This window comes from Myotis lucifugus, unplaced genomic scaffold (assembly GCF_000147115.1).
Source record: "Myotis lucifugus unplaced genomic scaffold, Myoluc2.0 scaffold_895, whole genome shotgun sequence".
NCBI classification, from domain to species: Eukaryota; Metazoa; Chordata; class Mammalia; order Chiroptera; family Vespertilionidae; genus Myotis; species Myotis lucifugus.
The window spans coordinates 98639-124686 of record NW_005871943.1 but is presented as its reverse complement, the minus strand read 5'-3'; the positions used below and the strand labels follow the sequence as shown (position 1 = coordinate 124686).

The following is a 26048-nucleotide window of genomic DNA, read 5'->3' as shown; positions in this document are numbered from 1 at the left end:
CGCCGCACACAGCACACTAAGAATCGAGTTTGCTTTTTATTATTATTATTGTTTTACAATAAAAACAAACAGCTATGCTCTCAGCAAAACAAAACACATTTTGTTTTTTAAAAAATCACAGAAATGTACTAACAGCATTTCAAAGGTAAGGCTTCTGAAAGGTTTATTGAAATAAATTATCTTGGCCTAGACATTTACTCATCACTCTTTTTTCAATTACTTTTCAACATTCTAGAAACTTTCCGTTTAAAATACATTTAACTTTGTCAATAATTTTAGGTAATACTGGATTCTCCCCCAAAGGACTATCATAACTGTTTTGAAACATTAAAAAAAAAAAACTTAATCCGATAGGACACAAAACTGAACTATGTAACCTATCACTGCATGTTTCAAATCCTTGAAGTTAAATGTGGGATGAATTTGAAAAGGGCCAGGACCTGCGTCTGCTTCAAGCAGGTGGATACCGCATCTTACCTTTCCGAGTTTAATTACACCAACAGGAACACAGTGATGAGAATGAAGGGCTCCAGAAAAGACGGGAAAGGTAGCTTTCATTTCTCCAGCAAAGCCCTCCAGAATGTCCTCTCCATCTCGTCGGGCCCACATTGTCCCCAAGGACAAACCCACAGCCACTGGCATTGACTAATTTACTTGACCAAGGAATTCAAACCATAAACCAAAGCTTGCTGCGCACCCCTCAGTGCTGCCCGCCCCCCACACACATCTGGGGGCCAATGACACGCAGAGGAGAGGACAGACACACAGGGTGAACACGTGAGATGCAGCAGCACCAGCGTAAACGGAAATAAAACCAGCTTTGATTGGGGCTCAGAAAGGAAGTCCCGGATGGACTGGGACACACGGGTCACCAGCTCACACGCTACCCTGGCTGCTCCAGGTGTCAAACCAAGAGTTTTCCCAAGATGCCCTGCCAGCCCATGGGTCCAGGGCCCGGCTCCGGCCCCCGTGCCACTCTGAACGCCTCTGAGAACAGCATGAGACAGACCCTCCAGTGATGTGGCTCCCGCTGTACATCCCCCTCTTCATGAACCTGCCCCCACCCCCTCTTCCTGCCAGATCGGGGGCTGAGACACCAGCACTGGCTGTGACTTATGCGTAAGGCAGTCATCGAAGCTGCTGGCCTCAGGGCCTCTGGCTGCCCACTGCCTCCTGGTCTTCCCCGCCCCCAAGAAGTCCAGGCAATGCCAGAAGAGATCATGCCTAGAGTTAACATGTGCAGTGTTTCTAACGGGAGAAGAAATGTCACATAGAAAGGGTTACAAAAAAGGATTACATTTGTCAGCTGTCCAAACACTATGAAGACCACATGCTTTGTACAGCGGCAATGCAGTCAGGCCCACGTCAGACGCGGGCGGCCAGGCAGGCCTCTTCGGTGGGCGCGCTGCTCGGGGAGGCGGCTGAGCAGGGCCAGGAAGCGCTAGGAGGTCTGCTGCTTCTGAAGTCTCCGTTCTGCGGCCGCAGCCAGCATCCTCCGACGCAGGGTCACAGGGTCGGAGGCCGTGCCTTCCGAGGCCAGGCAGCTCTCTGAGGCCGAGTCATCTTCAGAACTTCGGTTCAAGAACCGCCTTGAACAGAAAACAAAGGATTTACTTGAGGCGCGAGGAAAGCTGCGGAACAGACACAGAAACACACAGGACGCGTCTCTTTTTCAGCCCTCGTTTTGCAGGCACCTTCATGAAGCTGTCACTCAGCTCTACCCCATGAGAAAGACCCGCCCTGAGCAGAGGAGCAGATGTTCTCCGCACGGGGAGGAGGCGCGTCAAGAGACAGCACAGCTGTCCGTCCTCTGGCTGTCCCCTCCCCACAGTCACACACAGCACGAAGCACCCCCTGCTCGAATGAACACAATGCTGCCCTGTCCCCAAGGGTTGAACTACAAAGCCCGGCACAGCCACAGGGACAGCCCCGGCCCCAGCTGCACCGACGCTCCCGGGCTGGGCCCATGACATGTTGGCCTCTCCAAGTCTCGCTTCTTCAGCTATAAGCCTGTCAAATGGGTACAATTGCAGTGCTCCCTCTCAGAGCTGTCAAGAGAGTCCGAATAACTGACAGAAAAAGCTTAGAGCACGCGGCACAAGAGTGCTGTCCAGGAACATGTGGCTGAAGATGTCACAGAAGACGGGTGACACGGCAGCTGCCGGAAGTCACCAGTGGAGCCCAAAATTACCAGATCCTCTGGTTTCTCAAGAGAGGTCTAAAGCCTGACTGTCTCGGTGGCATGGAGTGGTTGCCCACGTTGGCACCTGTGTGAGAAGACCTGCTGTGGACCTGACGTGACCAGGGCCTTCGGGCCACTGGCTCTGACCGGGGTTTAGACTCACTTGCGCGCCTGCTGCAGGAGGTCGTCCTTCCGCTGGACCAGCATGCGCTGCCTCTCGTCGGCCGACTTGGAGAAGCGGCTGCCCCGGGCCTCGAAGTCCTCCCCCTCGCCGGGCTCCGCCTCCACCTCGCTGAAGTCCAGCGCCTCCTCCAGCCGAGGACTGAGGGCCAGCGGCATGCGCTCCGCCTGCACAGGAGGAAGCGAGGGGCCGGGTGAGCACAGGCCGCCTCCCGGGCAGGTGCCCGCCTGGCCAGAGGCCCCAGAGAGCAATGTCCTGGGCCCCAGGCGGGGGCCGCGCACTGGGCGTGGGCACCAGGAAGAACAACTGACTCACACTGAGCAGGTACACGATCACACCCACGCCCGGACACGGCACTCTTGGAAAGAAAAACGTTACCCACCAGTTTGCATTCTGGGAATCTTCTGTTCAATTCTAATAACTGCTCTACAATTTAAACACATCTTATCATGCTCACCACACAAACTTTATCCCCTCTCCTGGCTCTGAAAACAGTCAAGCAGATAAAAAGGGTGAATTCTACGGATCTTTTTAAACAGAAGTAAGATCATGTGGCTCCTGGTGTAACCGGATATGAACACGGGATTCTCTCGGTTTGGGCCCCCCCATGCGCAAGCAGGTGCCAACCAGCTACGCTCCTGTGACCACAGACCCAGCTGCCCGGTGTCAGCATGGCTGCCACCTCCAGGCCACGACAGAGACAGGGGAAGAGGCTGCGGACAGGCCTGTCTGCGCTTCTCCGTCACCTGCACCCACACCTCCCTGCCTCAGCCAAGCAAGTGAGGGATTTCAGAACAGTGTTGCCCGACTCATATCCCTCGAGTCTGGGGCACAGAGGGCCTGGTGTAACCAACACACTGAGAAATCCGGGAGAAAGAAACTGGCTTATCGCAGGTTAACAACAAGGCTGTGATGAGAGCAAGTTTGGTTCCACTTGCTCTGTGGGTGGCGGAGCAGGTGTGGCATCCCCCAAGAGCGCCCCTCAGAGGGGGATGTGACCCCCATGCAGGGAGGGGGGGCCATAACAGCCAGCTCACGTTCCCAAGTGTAGCCAAGGTTTCTGGTACCCGAAGGGGCAGGGAGAGCTCAGAGGTAATGACACAGGGCATGCACACACACTGGGGTCATGCCCATCCTAACCTCTCTCTCTCTGAGCCTGACCCTACAGGAGTTAGAAGAACTGGTGGTGAGCGGAGGAGGATGCGCACAGCTGAGGCAGCCTGCGCTGGGTGCTAACCTTAAACACTGAGACAGACGTGGCGCACGCCCTCTCTTAGGCTCTTGCCCTGAGCCTCATGAACTCTGTAAGAGGCAGGACTGAAGACCATTACCAGGCACACACGTCTCCTCCCCAGCCCCGTACTCTCCCTCCCTCTGGCGTGCAGGCCTCACCTGGGCCGCAGTCTCTCCCTCGTCCAGGTCACTGTTGGGCCTGTCCGGACTGTTCAGTGCAGGTCTGATGCCATCTGACCGCTGAAAGAGACAGCACCATGGTCAGTACAGAGCCGTCCAAGCTTAAACTACAGGCACAGGGAAATCTGGAGGCAGAGGGAGCTACGGTCCCGCCTGTCTAAGCCCCAAGGCCTCCAGCACCGAGAAATGGAAACGCTGCTACGATTACAGACCGTGTCCCTTATAATAGCAGTAACTGCACAATAACAAAGTGACAACAGCAGGTCACACGACTACACGCTGTGGGAAGCCCCTGATCTCATCACCTCATTCATCTTAGTGTCTATGAAACAGGAGCTGTTGTTCTTTTCATTTCAGCCCTCAACCAACGATTTTGGGAATTGGTGTCTACACAGCAGCTCCTCCGCTGTCAGGAGGGACAATGCATTCAAAAGCTGGATCCCAGAAGCCCCCCGTGGGACCAGCTGTAGTCAGCCGACCCGGAACCTGCTTGATAGCAAACCCCTTAGTAGCCACCTTCCCTTCCTCTTCTCACGGCCCCATGAGCCGCCTGTGTTTCCTGGGACACTTCCCAAATTAGTTACTGAATCCTTGTCCCAGGTCTGCAGCTGGGACACCCAAAGCCAACGGCAAGATCCAACAGGTAAGGACCGGCCAGCCACAGCGAGTATCCCCGCCCACTTGACCCCGAATCCAGGCTCATTCCCTCTGCAAAGATTCTCAAGTATTAGGGTTTTATTCATAATTTCCATGTTTTTATATACGGGAGTTGAATCATTTCTTGATAGATGATTCTCTGGTCCTGCCACAAAGCTTGCCTGTAAGATGTTAATATTTCCTATACCCATCGAAGGGGTTATGGATGATGGGCCAGGAAACCTGATCTTCTTAGAAAAGCCAAGAGCACAAGCCTCACGTGGCTACTGTAACGAATGGAACACCATGCCGATGCACAAAGCCCACCGGGGCCGAGGGCGTTACCTCCTAGAGACGGGTCGGCAAACTTCAGCCCATGGGCCAGATTCACCCCCACCTGCCTTCAGAACTCAGGCTTTACTAGAACACAGCTGCCTTCGTGCTACGAGGCTACAGGTGAGAAGTTACAAAGAGGCTCTATGGCTCACCAAGCCTAAACTAGTCCTATCTGCCCTTCACAGAAAAAGGATGCCAATCCTTGTCCAAAAGGAACCAATGGTATGATCTGCTGGACTGACAAGGGTGGGCTGGGTTGCAGGGTATGTCTGTCTACACACACACACAAAATAACGATCTAAATACATTTGTTCCTGTTTTAATCCGAGCCTCTTTGGTAGGTCTGTTCTCAGTCATAATTTGGAAAGTCATTAGGCAAATTACAAAAACCCTTAATTAAATCATAAATAAATCTAGTTGTTAAAGTAACTAAAAGTCTCTAGAGGATCAAATCTTTGTGAAGACAATCCCTCTGTCATGCTTAAGACCCCAGGTTACCTGTGTGGGAAAAGGTACTTGAATCCGTCCTTCTAAAATGTTGTCTGTGGTTATTTCAACTGAGCGTGTCAGCTGGAGGTCCTGCAGCACGAGCGGGTATGGGACCTGGGGAAACATCTCCTGGATCTGATGAGCCTAAAGGAACACAAAGGTAAAGGCTACAGAAACGTTCACTCTCAACAGCTCCTCCCGGAGGGCCTGGTGTGGCAGGCTCTGGGCCCTGACTTGGCATCTGCATGAAAGCAAAGGCAAGGGGCCACTTCTATTCTGCAGATCACCATGCACCACACTCTCATTTATACCTCTCCAGGACGCAACAGATAACTTAAGACATCGATTTGAAAATAAAAAGGGACAGAAGTCCAACTGGATCCTAAAACAGGCTCAACGAGAATGTTCCGGTTTTCAAAAGTGTGCATTAAGTTGGGTATAAAAATGTGTTCCCCTTAAAGACATAGTTCCAAAAAGGAACAAATTTCTGACTCACACCTCATGGGTGAAATTCAAATGCATTTTGTCACATGAAAGAATCCCGACTCAAAAATTCCATTTATATGACACTTTGGAATAGCAAAATGATAGTGATTGCCAGAGGGTGGAGGTGGGGAGAGAAAGTGATTACAAAGGGGCACCATGGAATTTGGGGGGAAGAGGAATGGAACTGTTCTCTATGTTGATCATGGTGGTAGTTACACAACTATATGAGTTTGACAAAACTCACAGAACTGAATACTAAAAAGGGTGAATTTACTATATGTAAATGATACCTAATTTGAATAAAAAGGATTATAAGAAATGTGAATTGCTAGCCCTAGCTGGTTTGGCTCAGTGGATAGAAAGTCAGCCTACGGACTGAAGGGTCCCGGGTTTGATTCCAGTCAAGGGCACATGCCTGGATTGTGGGTTCAATCCCCAGTGTGCAGCGTGCAGGAGGCAGCCGATCAATGATTCTTTGCCATCACTCGCCCTCTCCCTTCCTCTCTGAAGTCAATAAAAATATTTTTTAATTAAAAAAAAAACATTTGGTAGGCCTAGAACAATTATTAATAAAAGGCATATGATTCTTTCCAGTCAATAATTCCCCCACTAACTATTTTGGCTAAAATCAAGAGCGTCCAAGATTGGCCTGGATCACAACAGAATGAACTTCGCAGCACCCAGAAAAGGTCAGATTATCTGCCACAAAGTAAAGAATTTTGCAAACCAGTTTCAAAATTTAAAGCACAAGAATCTGAGTGATGTCAGTGAGTAACTAAAACGCCCCTAAAAATCCTGCTGTTCCGTCAGAGCGAAGTTAGGACCAAGCAGGTCGCTCTCAGCGCACACGTGTCTAGCCTCCCTCCCCTCCCATTACTAACCCTCTTCTCAGAGCAGCTGGCGGTCCTTACCATCGCGTTAAGCTGGGAGTTGCTGGCCTGTGTGATGCCTAGAATGTTGGTGGTGTGCATCACTTCCACTGAAAAACTCGGCAGCCAACTTGCAATCCGGGACCCTGAAACAGAGAGACAGCACCGGTGTAGAGACCTGAACAGCACTCCTCCGAGAATGCCAGGAGAAATGTGAACGCATCCAGTTTAGTCCTGGGATTTACGGAATTCGACAGGATGAACTACAGGATGGGCCACAACCCCTGGAATGTTAAGTGTGGTTTTTATTCTCGCTCCTCTCCCCTCGCTCCTCTGTTGGGAGGCAGAATGTTCGTATCTGTGGGCAAATAAACGGGGCTCCAGCTCTGCTTCTGCTTCAGACACCACTGGAAAGGCTGCTCCGTGACCTGCGTTCCCGGCTTGAGCACTACACCAACGCGACCAACTGTTCCCAGCAGTTGGCTGTACAGAGGTCAGGAGTGCTCCTTGCAGGCATTTTACGACTCCTCGTCCCTGCCCCACCAGCCACCTTCACACAGAACCTAGCAGAATGCCTGGTACACAATGACCCCTCAGCGCTATCGATACCTTCTGAACATTCTCAATTGAAACTGAAATGTTATGTTACAATGGCTGTAAGGGCTGTTTATAACTGAAACAGCATCAACCCCTGGGTACTGTTTCAGAGGCTAAAACCCGCTCACCATCGAAGTGGAAGAAGTGGTTGTGCTGGTTTAAGCGAGGTCTGCCCTCAGCGGCTGCCACAGGAACCAAGTTCTCATCCAGGTTCTCTCCGGGATGGTCCTCCCTGACTCGATTGTTGTCGGCGATGTTCAGAGACATTCTGCATGTCGGGCAGGAGGTGTCCTGTTCTAGCCAGGAGCGAAGACAGGAGCTGCCAAAAAGTGCACAATCACCTCTCCTCAGCATATTTTGTGAGAACTCACCAGAAGTACTCTGAATGTATCAAATGTGTTGTCATTTTACTTTCTATTTACCACTAGGTGAGACTTAAATGTTGAGAAACATCTGTTGACATTACCTCTTTGCCCTACTTCACTTTAACATACTTCTAGAATGTTCAGCTATGAACATTAATTCATTCATATACATGGTCATCTACCAAGACCTTTCTCCAATATGACCTCATCACACGGCTCACCATCTCCTTCCCAGCTCTATTTGAGCACCCGAAAATGCATGTGGCTGAGTTATTTATTCTCTACTCCAACGATCTGTTCTCTCACGCTACGTTAGCTGCCCACTAACGCCGCCATAACCTTGGCCTTCTCTTCAAAATCCCGAAGGGCACCTGGTCAGGCTGAGGTCACGTCCCCACTCCCCTGCTAGGATTCGTACTGAGCACCCGCACGCCCCGGGCAGAACGCCAATCCCGCGTGGCCCTTCCCGAGCTCCTACTTGTGGAAGAGGTGGCCACAGGGCAGCTTCCGCGCAGCCTGCATGGAGTCCCAGCAGATGGCACAGTCGTCGTTATTGACAGCCAGCTCCTCTGGAGTTGCAACTGCAAACCTGATAACGACAGAATGCGCCCGGCAGGAATCAACTCCACAGCGTAGTCCAAGCACCACTGTACGGACAGGAGGTGTCTTGTTCTAGCTGGGAACGAGGACAGGAGCTTTTCTATCAGCACAGTCACAGAGGAACCCAGTAAAAAATTGCCACCATCAAAAACAGTACACCTGCTCTCCTTCATGGCCTATCAAAGAGCAAGTGAGGGGTTTACAGGCAGGAACTTTGTCCTGACCATGGCTCCTGTTAGCGATGACTCCAGGAAACATTTCTGGGCAAATCTGAGGAGTGAAGACCCCCAGAGAGCCAAACAGTCCCCTCGGGCACAAAGAGGGTCCCCATTAATCGCACACTTTCAGGCTTGTTTAGCCTCAGGCTGGCGAGTACCTCCTTCAATGCGGATAAGAGTGTGAGTATGAGTGTGTGTGTGCGTGCGTGTGTAATAAGTGCACACGAGTAAAGAATAAGTGAGACCCACATTCTTAAAATAAGGAGGACAGATGCCCAAGGAAGCTCCCATATAATAATGATGATGATAAAAGTGACATAATAATAAGAACCTAATATTTACTTAGGGTGGTAAACACACAATACAATATACAGATGATTATTGTAGAATTGTATACGTGAACCTATATAATTTTATTAACCAATGTCACCCCAATAAACTCAACAACAGAAAAAAAGAACCTAATATTTACTGAGCACATGCTAGTACGCAGTACTAGAATATTCTAAGTTGACTGCACCTAGCCTCCCATGAATCCTCCCAATAGTTCCAGGAGGAAGGTTCTGCTATCATCCCGAGAGGAAATACATAGAGAGTCAAAGGAACCGCTCACAACCACAAGCAGGTGGGGATTCACAGCCAGGCAGTCTGGCCCCAGAGCCTACAATCTTCCCCATCCTGTTAGCAGCTCACAAAAGCAAGTTCTCATATAACCCGGGATCGGTTATCATTAAAGAGCTAAACTGAGACAACGTGGGCCCTGTCAGCTTGTGCTTGCTCACCTGGCTTCCATGTTCCCAACGACATGCAAATAGTTCTTGTGCCGGCGGATTCGGCGCTGGACCTCATGAAACAGGTACCGCAGCTGCATGAAGATGACCAAGCTGGCCATGGATAACCAGATGTTGCCAAATAACTTAACAAGAGGGAAGAGAGTAAAATACACATGAAACATGAATGTGAACCTGCGAGTGATGAGGGGAGGTGTGCAACTGAAGCTCTTAATTGTTATGTATTTGGATATGGGAAGAAGCAGTAAAGACAACAAAATGTTAACAGTGATCTCTGAGCGTCTGTTGGGGGGGAGGGGTTTTTTTTTTTTTTTAACAAAAACTATACATTTTCTTCCTTTTAAAAGGGTATATTTTCAAAGTTACTTGCAAAGTATTAGAAATGTGCAAGTCTAACCCAATAATTTTTAAATACTTCTTTAATAGGCTTATAATTTAAATAAACTGCCTGCCAAATATGCTAATTCTCATCCTTATTAGATCACTTAAGTGCTAACCAATGAAGGAGTTCAACACTGTCATTTCTTGAACACCAAAGTAAAACGTAAACAATGAAGGGGATTTAAGTATAAAGACATTTTTTACTACAAAAATGGAAAATGTATGACTCATGAAGTAGCTAACTCTGCAAGAATTCCCATTACCATCTACAAAGAAACCGCTAAATATTAGAACACACGGAAACTATGGGGAGAAGAATTCCCTTAACTTCTTGCTAAAGAATTATCTATTGACTTGGGCAGCAGAGTTAATAAGCCTCCCAGGAGAGTCAGCAAACTTCCCCTGAGCTGGGCGCAGTGGTTCCGGGACACGCTTTATCCCCCGTGGCAAAGAGAGGGACGGGCACAGCTGCGCTCATTGGTATGGTCTTACGTGGCTCATCCAGCAATGTTTCCCTCCTTAGTGTACTATCCAGGGTTCCTGATTCTGAAAACCTTCGCTCCCCCTGAGAAAACTTACCAACATGTGGATGTGATGCATGAGGTCCAGAGATAAGAGAGTGAGCTCCATGACAAAATCTGTGTAATAGACATACGTCCCCTTCCCTTCCCATGTCCCTTCGTGATTGAGGTCCCAAAGGTGGATCACGTATCTGCCATGAATACAGAAAAATCATCTCAATACTCTTTTGTTACAATTGAATTTGGTTTAAACATGATAGAGGAGAGTCACATTTTAATGTATTTTATACATTTTATATCTTAAAATCAACTGTATGGATAGATGTCAATCACCTCCCTCCTGAATTTCTACTCACCGCAAAATCACATGAGCAGTCCTCACTGTGACAAGAAGAGACTGTAAAAAATAAAGTCATATTTTTCCTTTGAGTCAAATTTAGGATTCCTCAGGCCAAACTTACTTTTACAAAATGATAAAAGTCAAACATTGCTCAGTTTAATTTAAAAGCAGGTTGTCAAGGGGTGTGGGGTGGGGAATTGGATGAAGGGGGTCAAAAGGTACAAATTTCCAGTTATAACAATAAGTCCTAGGATGTAATGTACAACATGATGACTATGGTTACACTGCTGTGTGGTATATTTGAAAGTTGCGAAGAGAACAGATCCTGAAAGTGCTCATCACAAGGAAAAACAGTTTGGGTACCGGTATGAGATGATGGATGTTAACGAAATTTATTATGACAATCATTTCACAGTATATGTAAGTCAAGTCATGATGCTGTACACCTAAACTTATACAGCACCGTATGTCATTATACCTCAATAAAACGAAAAGGAAAAGAAGGCAGGTGGTTCAAGTTTACCAACCATTTTCTTCTATCTGCTTCAAATTTCCATGGAGTATTTTCATCATCTAGCAACCCAGCTTCTCTGAGCCCTTTACTACTGACAGGTGACAAGCAATTACACCTGCCCATCTCCTAAGGCTGCCTTCTACAATCTGAAGTCATCCTCGTAGTTGGATGATCACTTCTATTTTATAAGCATTCAGTGACACCGCTGGTTACCTAAGAAGGTTTTTGGTACTTGGTGACCCCACACCCAAAGTACAGTTTAGACAGCACTACCCGCAATATGAGCACCTGCTCTCCACACAGCGCTGTGTGCACTCCCTCTGCCCACAGGAAAGAAGAGAGAATAAAGGAAACAAAAACAAAATAAACCCCTCATGGTACTTTGTGTTATAGAAATTAAGATTTTCCTCTTAATCTACCAGAATAGAACTGTTAAATTAATATTTGAGATTAGGACACTCCCAGTTATAAATGGAAAATATTTTACCATACATAGAAGAGAAACACTATAAATATAAAAATATAATTTAGCTCAAAATAGCACACCTATAGCATGATAAATTATCTTAAAAGAATAAACAGTAATGAACTAAAATAAAATATGTACTATAGTATGATCCATAGGCCTAATTTAAGTGTTTTCATTTTTAGGTATACCTTGTTCAAAGGTTGGCTTAATATTAATTAAAAGAGAGCCAAAAAAGGAAAACACAATATTATTCAAATGGTTTATAATAAAACATATCTAAAATATGCTAATTAACACTAGTCAGGGTAAAGTTTTAGACAGATATTTTTCAAGAGAAAATATAAGCCCAGCTGGCATGGCTCAGTGGTTGAGCGTCAACCTATGAACCAGAAAGTCACGGTTCGATTCCCGGTCAGGGTACATGCCTGGGTTGCAGGCTCAATCTCTAGTAGGGGGCGTGCAGGAGCCAGATGATCAATGACTCTCTCTCATCATTGATTTTTTATGTCTCTCTCCTTCTCCCTTCCTCTTTTATTGATATTATTGAAATCAATAAAAATATTTTTTAAAGAGAGAAAATATAGTTGTATACTTTTCACATATAGAAAGTACTCAACTAGGATTATGTTTTTATTAAGTACTTAAATGTTCCTTTCCTAATTTTACTTACACTACTATACTCAGAAACGAACGCTATTAAACAAAAAAACTTTAACCCTATTCCAACAAATTCCCAACTAATACTTTAAACTTAGTGTTTTTGGTATTAGCTCATCAGCTTTAATATATTTATTTCTTTTTTTTTCATTAATAATAGCTATTATGGACAAGATAAAAAGTATTTTGTCTTTGGCCTCAGGAAAAAGCAGAAATCGATATTTTAAAAAAGGTCTAAAAAGCAAATTTTAAAATATACATGAATATCAAATTATTCGTTCAAAATAATATATTTTAAATATTAAATTATTCTATAAAATCTTAGTTCCTGCCCTACCTATGAAAAAACAAGTACAGAGTACTCCTCTTTACTTACTGCTAATCACTGCGTATAGTGTCTTAAGGGAAAAACCTTCCTACTTGGGAGTCTCTGGACTTAGATTGTGCCACTTGCCACTCTGGAACCTTCAGCTTTCACTTCACCCTCTATGCCTGAGTCCCCGTCCACGAACAGGAATAATAAAATGAGTAAGTACATGTAAAAATGAGTCAATACACGTAAGGCATTTAGAACAATTCCTAGTAGATAGTAAGCACTACTTAAATGATGGCAAAAATAACCACTTTTAGATTGTAGAAAGAATTATATGAAATAACACAAATGAAAGCATTCAGTACCAGTACCCAACACAAAACAGACTCAAAAAATGCTTGTTAAAATAAAAGACAGATGTCCATCAGTCACTTCATGGTTGCAAATACCTGTCCATCCTCCTCTAGTTTCCTAGAAAATATTCAGAAATGGGATCAGAGCAAAAGCCTGTCTGCGTCTTACCTCCACGGCCATGAAAGCCAGCGTGTGCATCCCATGGATGTAGCCTGTGACACAGCAGATGACCGCTAGCCCACAGCAGGAAAGCAGCATCGCCATCAACAGAGACAGCACTCGGCCATGGCTGCTCATCGGTGTGGTGGGAGAAAAAGAGAGCTGAAATGCACAAAACAGGAGAGGGAAGCTCATTCTTCCTCGTGGCAGTGAGAAACTACAGGTTAATCTTGGTGGCTTTGCTTGGGGCTCTGTGCTTAGCTGCGTGGCCCAATGCGAATCACAGAAAAGCACCCCATTACCAGATGGCCCAAATCCTCCAACCAACCAAAATATGAGCAGGAGCTGAAGTATGGAGATCTTCATCATTTAACCTCCTGAATATAACAACACACATTATATTTTCATCTCAAATTCTCGAGGATCCTCTTACCAGCAGATCATAAGCCTCTAACATTTAACAGGGCTCAGCACAGCACCACTCCTGTTGCACCACTCCTGTTGTTTCTTTCTCATCTTGCTCTAGCCCTCCTCCCCAAAACCACCTGGCGGGCCCTTGGAGTCTGCCAGGACTAGGACAACTGAAATGTAACCAGGTGCAGACTTACTACTATAATGCTGTGTTAATATATGCAAGGGCAACAGCTCGGAAAAGCAGGCCTGGAGCTGTAGGTCCTGAGCAGGAAGGTGTGGACAGCAAACCGGTTAGGGAGGCTGAATTGTGTAAGCTGTAGCCTTTGAGACTGAACTAACTCACACAGAGGGGCAAGAGCCGCTGGCCCATGATGACGGGTAAAGAAGGGGCAAACAAGGCCTGGGAGTGGGTTTCACTGGAGGGCAGAACTGTAGGTTACCGGGTTCATGAAATGAGTTTGGGAGCAGGCAAGAGTGAGGGCTCACCCGCAGAGCTCTGATCTGACCTAAAGTCTCGATGCAGATCTTGTGCCCAGATGGAAAAGGATTCACCTCTCCTGGGACCAGGGAAACCAGAGAGCTAATTCAGGCCTTGCCCAGGGGTGGAAACAGTGGAAACTAATCAGAAAGGAGAGCTCCGAGAACCAGACTAAGAGGGAGCAAATGGAAGGAGACTAGAAGAGGAAATTTCTGGAAGAGACCAGCATTTATTCAGTTTACATATTAAGGTTTCTTGCGCTGTGATAGAAACAGTCTGTGTAGGTGAACTGGCCCACATGGGCTGCAATGTAATACAGGACTGGAGAGGGGAGGAAACCTCCCTGCGAGACACTGAACCCGCATTCCTTAGCTGCTGCACCAGTCCCTCAAGAAACAAGCAGTGGGGCCCTCGCCATTTGGCTCAGTAGATAGAGCATCGGCCTGCGGACCAGAGGGACCCGAATTCGATTCTGGTCAAGGGCACATACCTTGGTTGCAGGCTCCTCCCTGGCGCAAGGCCTGGTCAGGGCTTGTGCAGGAGGCAACCCATCGATGTGTTTCTTTCACATCGATGTTTCTGTTTCCCTCTCTCTTCTCTCTCTAAAAATCAATGGAAAAATATCCTTGGGTGAGGGTTAACAAAACAAAACAAAAGAAAAAGACAGTGGGTACCGGATCCAGGAGCCTTCCTCTAGAGAGCTACCCCAACATGCCTAATATGGCTCATTCACATTAAAGGATATAAACCTGGCGAATGTGCAACACAGCAAGCCAAGGCCAAGGCTGAAAACTCACATATTCAAATCGGTCCTTGCAGAGCTGAACCATTAGGTGCAGAAAGACAAGTCCGGCAAACCAGAGGCACCACATGACCACCTCTCCCACTGTCTGGACATTCAGCACACCGAAAATGAAAATGAACTTGTAGAAAATAAAGTTCCAGAACTTGTCTTTGAGGTGCTACAAAAAGAAAGATTTACAAAAGTTAGTACCATCACATCTGACCAATTTAAGAGAAGTTATCAAACAAAAGCTGACTTCTATGGAGAAAATATTCTATTCTCAGCTCTATCACTTGTCCACAGAAAACAAAAGGCAAAGGAAAAAATAAGCCCTCTGAAGAATAGAGAAGTCACCTTGAAAGTAATTTGCAAATTCCGGATTGTAATCCTAAATCACTTATGGAATTTTAGCCACCAAAAGGGGAGAGCTATTAGTCTAGCGCCTTATGAATTAAGTAACACATACACTTCCAACTCGAAGTAGAAAAGAATGGTGGGGGCTACAAGCATTTTTACCATGTTTGCTCTCTGGATTCTTACAACAAACAATAGAAAAGATTAGACTTTTAAAATCCTTCAGATTAAAGAATAACATAAGCTCATTTGGCAGCCCATAATCAGTGTAAGTACCAAAAAAATGCGCAACCAAAAGGCATCAGCATTAACATTTCACTTATCACATGTAAGAACCTTTCCAATGTCAGTGAATATTCTCTGAATATATCATTTAAGTGGTTACAGATGAACACTGAAACTGGTTGTAATTTTTCGCCATTCAGAAAATGGTGTGATGAATGTCTATGAGCGTCTATTTCTTCACCATGTCGAACCATCCACCAGACTTCCGAAGTCATGAAAGTGCACATCCCATGGCCAGTGCATATCTGCCTCACTGTACTCTCCCCTACCTGCACTGAGGACTTCCAGTTTTAAAAATCTTTCCTGTACTGGCCCTGGCAGGTGTGGCTCAGTTGGCTGGGCATCGTCCTGTGCACCAAAAAGTTGACAGTTTGGTTCCCGGTCAGGGCACATGCCTGGGTTGCAGGTTCGATCCCTGGTCAGGGTGCATACAGAAGGCAACTGATCTCTGTTTCTCTCTCACATCAATGTTTTTTTTCTCTCTCTCTCTCCCTCCCTCCCTCCCTCTCCCTTCCTCTCTAACTGCTTCAATGAAAACATATTTTTAAAAAACTCTTTCCTATACTGAAAAAAGGGCAATGAGGGGCATCTAGCCAACAGATATTAAAATATACTATCAAGCCATCTATGGGAGTGATGGGATAAAAATGTGACTTCTAAGTTTACTTTATATATAGTTTTGAATCATGTAAATGTTTCACAAAGTCAAAAATTAAAACAGAAAAAGCAAAATTGACTAAAAACTGAACTTGAACCTAAATGTGTAACAACTTGATACACGACGATGTAAAGAATGTTCTTGGGAGCTTTTACAGATGGTACTCTGATGTACACCCTCTGAACAAAGAGCAGAATGACCCAGGAGTCCTTGGTGGGGTATCTGTTTCCATATCTGGGGCAGGTAGAGCACAAAGTGAACCTAGAACATTGTGTGCCCTGGTTTGAATCTTCCCTCGGTCATCTATTTGCTGTGTGACTTTGGGAAAGTCACTTAACATCCCCATGCTTTGGCATCCCCACCTATAACATGGGTCTTTTCATGGCTTCTATCTCATACTCATAAAATGTTGGGGAACTAAGTAAGTTAATATACGTACAGCGCTTAGACAAGTGCCCCAATAGGCATTAAGTGCTTAAAACACTTCCTGGTTCTAAACCTCCACTTTACAGTTTAACATTTGTCCCATTTTAGGTTGTCTTTGCCTCTGGCATTCCTCTAGTCTTGAACTTTAAGCACTCACAGAGCAAACCCATGTCAATTCTGTGGAGTCCTAGCTCAAAATAATGCTTAATAAATGCTACTGGATGACATTAGTCAAAAAGCCATCACAGAACCGCCTGACAATGCTCTCTATCCTGAAAACACTGGACACAGAGCTGAGGAACAAATGTGCCCATTATGACTACCGCCAGGTCTTGAAAAAATCTCTGGGATACTCCGAGGTTGTTTTCTGTACGTTTCGAACTGATCCTTAACATTTTAGAAAAAGAAAGCAACAGTATCTAAGGCCCACGGTGCCAGCTCAGTCCATCAGCAATTAGATGGCTTGCCTGGCCTGACCAACTTCTGGCCCACAAGTCAAAAGTTTTTCTTGAAGAAGAAAGCATCAAAAGAAGCTTTGTATCCTCCCCAAAAAGCCGACATTCCACTGATCCCATCTGGGAGACCTCTGGAGTTATTTTGGAGAAAGTGATGATACTAATGAAAAGTCTCCGGGAACACAAACAGTCCTGCTCACAACAGCACCCAAGCGCTCCACCCCCACAGTAAGTGCGTGTCAGCTCTGAACCAAGCCCTTGCTGATCTGATAACAGGAGAGCTGGGTTGAAAAGGGTAAGGAAGGAGGGAAGCCATTGTACTTTTAATGGAGTAGGTTTCTGTGTCTCACCACTGAGATAAGATAAAGTAAAATACAGTTTGGTTTGTATGTTGTTATTTCAACGGCCAGTTCTAAATTCTTATTTTAAAACACAGCATTCTATACTCTAGCCACTAAAAGCTTTGGGTTACTGCTGATCTGTGCAGTATCTTGTGGAATAATTCATTATTGAAAGCATGTCCTGCTCACATACATATTCTGAGAATAATGTTCAATCAGACTGTCTCACCTAAAAGAAGAAATCACCTAATTTCCTGCTTGTAGAACAGTCCTAAATTACTTTTCCAAAGGGAAAAATTAAAATCTCTTGGTAAATTCCTTTGGAAAAGAATTCCATACTTTAAAGACTGATAGTTATGATTATTTAAACTAAAATCTGTGCATCTTTTAAAACTACGTTCATAAAAGTCATGGGTAAAGCAGCTATAAATAATATCAGGACAACTTGGTTACACTGAATATGGTCTGCGGATGATGTAAAGTATTTTTATCAATGCTAACTTCCTGATTTTAACCATTGGCTCCAGTTATACGAGAAAATGTCCTTGCTCTTAGGAAATACACACTGAAGTATTTGGAGGGAAAGGGCTTATGATGACCACAACTTACTCTCAAACAGATCATAAAAAATAAGTATACAGACACAATGGGCACATGTTAATGCAAATGAGGCAGAATGTTAACTGTGAATCAAGTTCTTTGTAGCATTCGTGCAACTTTTCTGGAAATTTGAAATTATATCAACTAAAAAAAATCTGGTCCTAAGAATCCATCCTTGCCGCCGGGACTTACCTGTCTCTCGCTCACTCGAAGAGGGCCGAACACGATGCACTGGATTAGCTTAGCCATCAACATCAAAACACAGCAAGCAGTGTTGACTAGAACCTGCACACAAACCAAAGAAAGAAAGTTTGCTTCCTTCTGTTGAAAACCAAAGCAGCTCTAAAACTTTATGTTAGGAATCCAGCCCTCATTCCCAATGACCAGCCTTTCCAGTTCTCTACCAGCACAAGGTAAGTAATGTTTGAAGGGCACACTTTCACAAGGTGGGGTGGGTACACGGAGAGGGAGGAGAGGCGCCGGGAAATTCACAGGCCTGTTCCACAATGTACCTCCAGAGGCCCCGTTCCCCTTTAGTCTTAACCAACCGTGTGTACACTTTGTGCTGCATGTGGAGAGCTCTATGTACCTTACAAACTGTAGGTGCATCATTTCCTACATTAAGATTCTGATCGCCACAAAGAAAAGTTTTCTAGAAAATGAGGTTTATCATGAACAGCAAAATTCAGTACCCAAATACCCCGCCCTGCCTGTCAAACAAACAGGAGGTGGGGAGAAGAAGGTGGGTGTCCACAAAAAAGTCACAAGAGCATAAAGAATTGAGAATCAAAATACATATGTGTATTTTAAAATTCATTGTAGTGGGACAATCTGCCAATCAAAAGGTACTCTATGCTTAGTGTTGGCCTTAAAGGTTCAGGGACATTAGAAGGGACTGGAAAATAAACCAGTAAGGAGGTAGAAGAAAACTGGCAGGAGGGGCTGAGAACTGAAGGGCAACCATTAAACTCCAATGCAAACTCAAGGCCTTCTTCAGCAGTAGGTGGGCATCTTTTTAAAATACAGTGGGGCCTTGACTTACGAGTTTAATTCGTTCCGTGACGGAGCTCATAACTCAAATTACTCGTATGTCAAATCAACAGTGAACGAGTGAGACACGTGATGCTGGGCTGATGTTGTGGCGTTCACTGTGACGTTCGCCAACTAGGGGTGGGGTATCTGAAGCTGGCTCGTAACCCGAATTTTAGCTCGCAACTCAAAGCAAAAAATTGGCCGAGAGACGGCTCGTATCTCAAAAAACTCGTTAGTCAGGACACTCATAAGTCAAGGCCCCACTGTAATTGGTCGGTGTGAGTCAGTGGTTGAACGTTGACCTATGAACCAGGAGGTCAAGATTCGATACTCGGTCAGGGCACAGTAGGGGGATGTAGGAGGCAGCCAAACAATGAGATGTTTCTATGTCTCTCTCCCTCTCCCTTTCCCTCTGAAATCAATAAAAATATAATTTTTAAAATAAATAAAAGAGATGGGCAATCTAATGCTTACAAAATGAAAGAGTGGGCTGCCCCTGACCATGAGGCTAATGTGGCACAACACATTATTGGTGCTCAAATGATTTTTAAAACACTGCATGACCCCAAAAAGCCAAAAGAACCGTGATAAGGACAGTAAAGATGGCTTTCATTAGAGCAAATGAAAATGAACACCAACTCAAAGTAAAGGTTGCTTCAGTCTTTGATTCACTAAGTTTACATGAAGGTGGCCATATTCCTCTTTCCAGGTCATTTTTCCTCTCTACTTTTAAAAAAAGCAAAAATGTTTGTTTTTACTGAAAAAGGAAGGAAGGAGAGAGAAGAGCCAGAAGAGAGTCATATAAGGAAGCAAGCTCCCTAAGATCTCTCCAGGTTCCCCTTAGCATCTCACACATCATCCACCCTTTATTAGAATAGCCTGATTCATTAGAAAAATATTAAATTATGTTTAGTTCTATTCTGCCTGCCTAATGGGGCAAGGAAGAGTGTGACACATTTTTAAAGAACTGAAACAAAAATAGTTCTGCTGAAAATAGAAACTGTTGTGGTAATTAAATCCTTCAAATAACCAGGGGGAAAATCTCAAATTAGTTATCCAAAACATCCTGTATCCCTAAGGTAGGACTCCCCGTAGAACAGCCCATTCAAAACATTCCAACAAATGGCTGAGGATCCTTATTTTTAAGGCAATGAAATAGATAATGAAAAGCTCACCTCCACTGTGCTTCTAAACCAGTCCATGGAAACCTCTCTCATGTTAAGAAAATCGTCCTAAGACAAAACCACAACCACAACCCCTCAGGCTACAGAGCTGAACAAGATTCTTAAGATCAGTCAAAAGTGCCCTAACCTAACTACAGCAGGCTTTTAAAGAGTCTCCCTGCCTTTTCACGCAGGCAAATGAAATGAAATGAATCTCACATTTAGCTCCTCCACTCAAAGCTTTTAAAACCTAGGTGCCACAGAACCTGGAGATCTCTAACAAGCAGGCTGCTGTGAGGGCCAAGGGAAGAAATCAAATCTCGGGTTGCTTAGTAACTGCTCTATCCCAGCAGCATTCTCCAACACCTTAGACTACAAAACAAAAAAAAGTATTAGTTCCTATTTCTCAGTTAAACTTTTATTTAAAAGAAGTTTTTCTAAATTCAAAGAAACGTGTACAAATTTTGTATCTTTGATTTTTAAAAGAGCCCAAAACAAAAAGCCCTCATAATCCCATCACCCACACATTACCATTTCCTATTTTAAAAATATATATATTTTATTGATTTCAGAGAGGAAGGGAGGAGAGAAACATCAATGATGAGAATCATTGATCGGTTGCCTCCTGCACGCCCCCTACTAGGGACTGAGCCTGCAACCCGGACATGTGCCCTGACTGTGACATCCTGGTTCACAGGTCGACTTCAACCACTGAGCCACACCTGCTGGGCTCCTATTTTAATTCCAATGGCAGAGCTAAATATTAGCAAGGGTAAGAAGTGTGGACCCTGAGAAAGAAGATACCAAGAAGGGTTCCTGGTGACTAAGTGGGCTCAAATGTAAAAGCAGAGCACAGCACCCATTTCTAAGCAGGGTCCTCTTCACCCAAACTGCACTTAAGGGAGAAGCCTGCACGGAGCTATCTGCAGGCACTGTGTTCCTGCTACCTGAACCAGCCCTAATAAAGGAGTTCCTGGAATCCTATTTCAACCACTAGGACCGAGGCATTGGCAATCTATTCAGAGCTATGAAGCTATATCACCATCAGCATCTTGACCAACCAATCAGAGTGGCTCCATTCTGACCAATCAGGACAGTGCCTTTTGGACCAATCAAACTATGAAGACTTGGAGTCCTCATTTGCATGAAAACAGAAAGTCAGCGCACTCTGACATAGGGAGTTCACTTTCTCTTTCCACTGAGGAGTGAAGACTGTGTTTCTCTGACTCTAGTTGAAACACTGAAGACATCTTGCTTGGAGCAGAGCAGAGCTGTCCAGCCAGAAAGGGGCCTCACCCCAGGGCCATGTCACAGCCCGTTGCTTCCTCATTGAGCTGTAACACTACTGAGCGGATCCACAGCTGTGCTGTTCTCACAGCCCTGTTGCATCATCATTGAGCTGTTTGCACTGAATCAAGTTTCCTTCTTCATCGCACCTCAAATTGGGGATTCCTGTTGGCACTGAATGAGCGCCAACTACAATCAGTTGACAGAAGGGAAAATAAGGCTTGAGAAACTATACAGATACTAGAAAGGGAAGTTTTGTAAAAAAAGAAAGAGATACCATTTGCGAACTTTATAGAAAAGCTCAAACTGGAAGCAACTAAAAATTTATAGGGAAATGTCTTAATTTCACAAATATTGTGTCATTCCAAAAAGGATAGGATAAATTCTCTCCTTTAGAAACTAAATTACAAGCTAGTTTGACCTTCGAGGAAAAGAGAAGAGGGTGTTAACACATGGCCTGGCTCGTTTATCACTGTGTAACCTTGGGGTACTGTTCATTTGGTAAAATGCTGGCCGCCAAGGGGCATTATTTATGAGCTTGTGATGAAATGTGGTTAAACTACCAGGAATTGCTCCAAGGACATGATGAATATGCGTATTTCTTAGTCTATTTAACACCAGCACTAACTACCCCACCCCCACACACCATTTGTCTCCTCCCTTTAAGGACAACTGGACTATATTACTTCTCTGCAGCCTCCCAGTGGCAAGTATAAGATGCCAATAACACGCAAAGAGGCATATGGCCCCTTGTTACACTTGTATTCCCCTTTTCGCAATACTAGGGAAAATAATGAGATTATGTACGCAAAGCACTCAGTACACATCCCAGCAAGTAACCAAGTAGCAGTGTCTTCCTGCTGAGCTGGAAGGTTTTTCCTATATTGAGTTGTTTGTTGAGGCTTATATCCTATTATTTATGAGTAGTCTCTTTCTACAACTCCAATATTTATGGAGCTAACATTTTTCTCTAATTTTCTTTGGAATATTCAACTCATATAGACTCAAGCCTAGTAAATTATTTTCAGTTCTGAAGTTGTATAGTTCTGTGAAGATGGGCTCTTCAAAGCAGGAGTCAGCAACTTTTCCTTTAATGGGCTATCAGTTAGTAAATATTTGGGACCACACCCTGTCATATATTCTTCCATAAAAAGTGTAAAAACCATTAGTGGTTGACAAATTGTACAAGAACGGGTTGGGCCTAACAGGCCATCACAGTTTGCCAATTTCTGCTCTAAATGGTCAGTTTACTTTTATTCATTTTTGTTTCTGGTGATTATTTTCCCTTGATATTTCTATTTAAATTATTTTATTTGCATATAAATGAGTCAGATTTGCATATAATTAAGTCATTGTTTCATATTTCTATTTCACCATTTTACCAGGTCCTTTTGCAATTTCAGAAGCAAGTTCATACCAAAAAAAAAAAAAAACAACACAAAAAAACAAACAAACAGAAAGGAGGAAATAATAAAAAGAATGAAGAAGTGGAAACGCCAAAACACCTGAACAATTCACAACAATGATAGAATGACTCAAGGGGTACCTTAATGGAAGGATCATATGGAAAGGTAAAATAAGCCTAGAAATGAATAACAAATAAAACCTATCTGGAATGAAACTTTCTAATGAAAGTTCTAAAAAGACATGAGGAAGCAAGTGATCACCTCAAACCTGAGTATTTGTCAATATAAGAATCCTGGTGCCTCCTCTCCAACCTGCTCTCAATGTCCATGCCAGAGGGCCACCTGGAGTGACGTCCTTGCAGGGACGAGGTCTTAGGTCACTACATCTGCTGGCCTCTTCCCATTCTACATGAACCCATCTTCCCCACTGCTGCCAGACAGTCCCCTGGAAAATCACCTCATGACAGACAGCCCCTCCTCCCCTGAACCCTATGGCCCCAAAATAATGTCCATACTCCTTAGTGCTGCGGCTAGATCTACAGAACCCGACATTAGCCCCGCACCCCATCCTCTCCCTAGTCAGTTCCCTTCCAGGGGTGTGCCTCAAATCGCCTTGGATATGAATCAAAATGAAGATTCCAAAGCTCCCTCCTTCTCCCTGGAATTGATCCCCAGGTAGAGCCTGAGAATCTACATCTTACAAGTACCCCAAGTGAAAATGGACCAAGTTGCCAGGTGTCCACACTTCGAGTAATACCTTCGGAGGGTTGCTCACCTCTTCCTTGCTCTCACACAGAGGGGTCACTTCCCCCACCTCCTGCGTCTCCCCTTAACCTTCCCAACCAACCTCACTCTGAAATCAGGAGCCACTAGCGTTTCAACAGCCCAGTTTATGGACCTGTCTGTATACACACTCTACACTGTCCACACACCACTGAGGCGGCTTTCTCTACCTGGAATGCCCTGTGCTGCTTGCTGAGATCCCACCCATCTTCCAAGGCTGGGTTCAAATACCACCTTCCAGGCATCCTTCCCGAGGCACCCGTTTCTCTTGCTTCCCAACTCCACCATATTTTCTTTGCATGTCCATTGTCACTTACCAAATTCTGCCTTATCTGTATATGGACTACTTTTGAGGGGAGGGGGAAATGTTCACAGTCGTGCCTTCCAGAGTGCCGCAAAGGGTACCTTTGAAAGGTTTTTGAGTTTATTAATCAAAACCTCCTGAGATGCCATCAGACCTGCATGAATCTGCATGAATTGTGCTCTATGAAGATACATTTCAGAGATTCCAGTTGCCAAGCTCTAGCTAGCAGGATTTGCAAACTGGCAGAAAGATCAGTTTTTGTTTTGTCTGGCTTGGTTTTTTTTAAATGGAATCGGAATGTCTTTGGGCAGGGCACAGAAAGGATCCACTTTCACAAATGCCCCGCCATCTATTCCCCGGATTACGCTGCCTCTCCACCTGGGGAGTCTTTGAGATTGTGAGCCCCATACAGCTACGAAAGCAGAAACTATGTACTTACTGGGTGATAAGGAACCATTACAGTAAAAACATGGAGGGCCTGAGAAACCAAGGCAGGCCAAGGTGAAAGTATGAAAACCACAGAGAAACCATGGAAGAAAAACAGTAAGAAGAAAGGGAAAGCGTATCAACAGATAGGAAGAAATGGTAAATTTGCTTGAGGCATGACCGCTATTGAAAACACTAGGAAGAAAAGGAAAAAATGTCTTAAATTAATCATTTTCACAGGAAAAGGATCAACAGGCTTTGTTTTTATGAAGGGGTGTGTTAACCTTGAAATTTGAACACTGGGTTCTGTAAAAAAAAAAAAAAAAAAAAAAAAAAACTCCTGGAGGGGGGGAAGAGGAATCATTAAACAACAGGAGTAGTGGTTCTATAAATACCATAGTGGATCCCTCTCAAAGATCCATTTATATCCTAGACTTAAAAAATATATCAAAAACTATCATCTTAACACGTGGCAAAAGCACTCTTCACATCACTTGGAAGTTGTTTACCTGCTAACTCAAATGCAAAAATAGATTTGAAATTAAGAGATGGGAGGAGTTCTTTCTTGATTTGGTGCTGCTCGGCCCAGCCGAAGGCAGAAGTGGGAGAAGGGAACTTCGCCCCCCCACCCCCCCACACTGCCTTCTGCAAAACTCTTTGTCAGGAGGCTTAATCCACGGCCCACAAGTCCCACCGCTTCTTGAGGAAGCACAGTGGGGTTAATTAATTATAACACACAAGCTGCACATCACCTACACACTGGAAGATTAACCTCAGTCATTTACCGCCGACTCTCAACCCCCGACGGGAGCTGGCAAGCTGGGGACCAGACCCGAGAAGCCCCAGGACACCCAGGTGAGGGACTTAAACCCTGGAGCAGTGGTTCTCAACCTTCCTAATGCCGCGACCCTTTAATACAGTTCCTCATGTTGTGGTGACCCCCAATTTCATTGTTACAAATGGAACATAATTAAAGCATAGTGATTAATCACAAAAACAATATGTAATTATATATGTGTTTTCCGGTGGTCTGAGGCGACCCACAGTTTGAGAGCCGCTGCCCTGGAGCAAGGGGCGCACCCCGGGATTTTCAGAAGAGGCGCCCGAGGCCAAGGTGGGAGCCGAGTTCCCAGCCCGGTAACTGCGGATCCGGCGTTTGTCTCAACCCGCGAGCCCAGCCTTCCTGCCCGGCACGCGGTGCCCATCCTGCCCGGGCAGACACGGCGGAAACCCTGTTTCAGAGGAGAAACCCCGAGTGCAAAAGGGGGGGGCCGTCCTGCGACTCCCCATGTTGTGCTGTCTGCAGACCTCGAAGGGAACCGGGGTGAATGAGTCATCACGGTGGGGCAACAGGACGGGAAGCTCAGTTTGCAGGTCTGTGACCCGAGGGGGGCAATCAGAGACCAAGTGGCCAAAAAAAAAAGAAAGAAAAAAAAGTTGTGGGAGACGCCTCTCCCCCGACACCCATGTCCAGGCACACGCAGCCCCTGGACCCGGCCTGAGGACTCCGAGAAGCCTCTCGACCCCCCACGGCCCCCTCCCCGCCCCCCGATTTCATGAAAGCGCCTGTAGCTGGCCTGCCGAACACGCGCCCCGGTGGGGACCCCTGCTCTTTGGGGTCTTCCGGTTTCCTCCCACCAGGTCCCGCGGACACCCCACCAGATGTTCCCCCCACGCGCCTGTCACCCCGACCCGCACGCGCCCCCCGCGCCCCGGCTCCTCCCTCGGCCCTCCCTCGGGCCGCCCCTCCCCACGACCCCGATCTCCCCGGACCCAACACCTCGGCGCCGCGCTCCGGGACCCGCCACCCCCCCACCCGCCCACCTCGCTCTCGGGGGTCGGGGGGAGGGGACCCCCGCCCCAGCCACGCCCCCCGCAGATAATGGGCCCTGTCGGCCGCCGCCCCCCGCGCCCCCCGCGCCGGGGCCGCCTCGCTCACCCACACGAACAGGCTGTCGGAGAGCAGGTACTGGGCCACGTC

The 26048-nt window shown here is 45.7% G+C and overlaps 1 protein-coding gene across 2 annotated transcripts; it reads right to left on the bottom strand.

Moving 5' to 3' along the window:
- Positions 1–137: 137 nt before the first annotated feature.
- On the bottom strand, positions 138–26042 carry AMFR (autocrine motility factor receptor). Of its 2 annotated transcripts, XM_006106733.3 has the most exons (14): positions 26007–26042; positions 17859–17951; positions 14561–14725; positions 12881–13033; positions 10422–10462; positions 10124–10256; positions 9155–9288; positions 8033–8143; positions 7318–7508; positions 6635–6738; positions 5247–5381; positions 3756–3836; positions 2346–2530; positions 138–1589 (listed from the first exon to the last, which is right to left on the bottom strand). In XM_006106733.3, exons 2-14 carry the CDS (start codon positions 17919–17921, stop codon positions 1442–1444), a joined length of 1644 nt encoding a protein of 547 aa, XP_006106795.2. In that variant the 5' UTR covers positions 17922–17951; positions 26007–26042; the 3' UTR covers positions 138–1441. The 2 variants fall into 2 exon arrangements, with proteins under 2 accessions (XP_006106795.2, XP_023603279.1); XM_023747511.1 differs by lacking the exons at positions 12881–13033; positions 26007–26042.
- Positions 26043–26048: the final 6 nt, after the last annotated feature.

Bases quoted from the DNA above. Each gene is read 5' to 3' on its own strand.
- AMFR (XM_006106733.3), bottom strand. From the start codon at position 17,921: ATGTTGATGGCTAAGCTAATCCAGTGCATCGTGTTCGGCCCTCTTCGA. The intron at 10,463-12,880 runs GTAAGACGCAGA...TATTTTTTACAG, and splicing joins TGGCTTTCATGGCCGTGGAG to TCTCTTCTTGTCACAGTGAG. The intron at 2,531-3,755 runs GTGAGGCCTGCA...CCTCCTGTGCAG, and splicing joins AGGGAGAGACTGCGGCCCAG to GCGGAGCGCATGCCGCTGGC.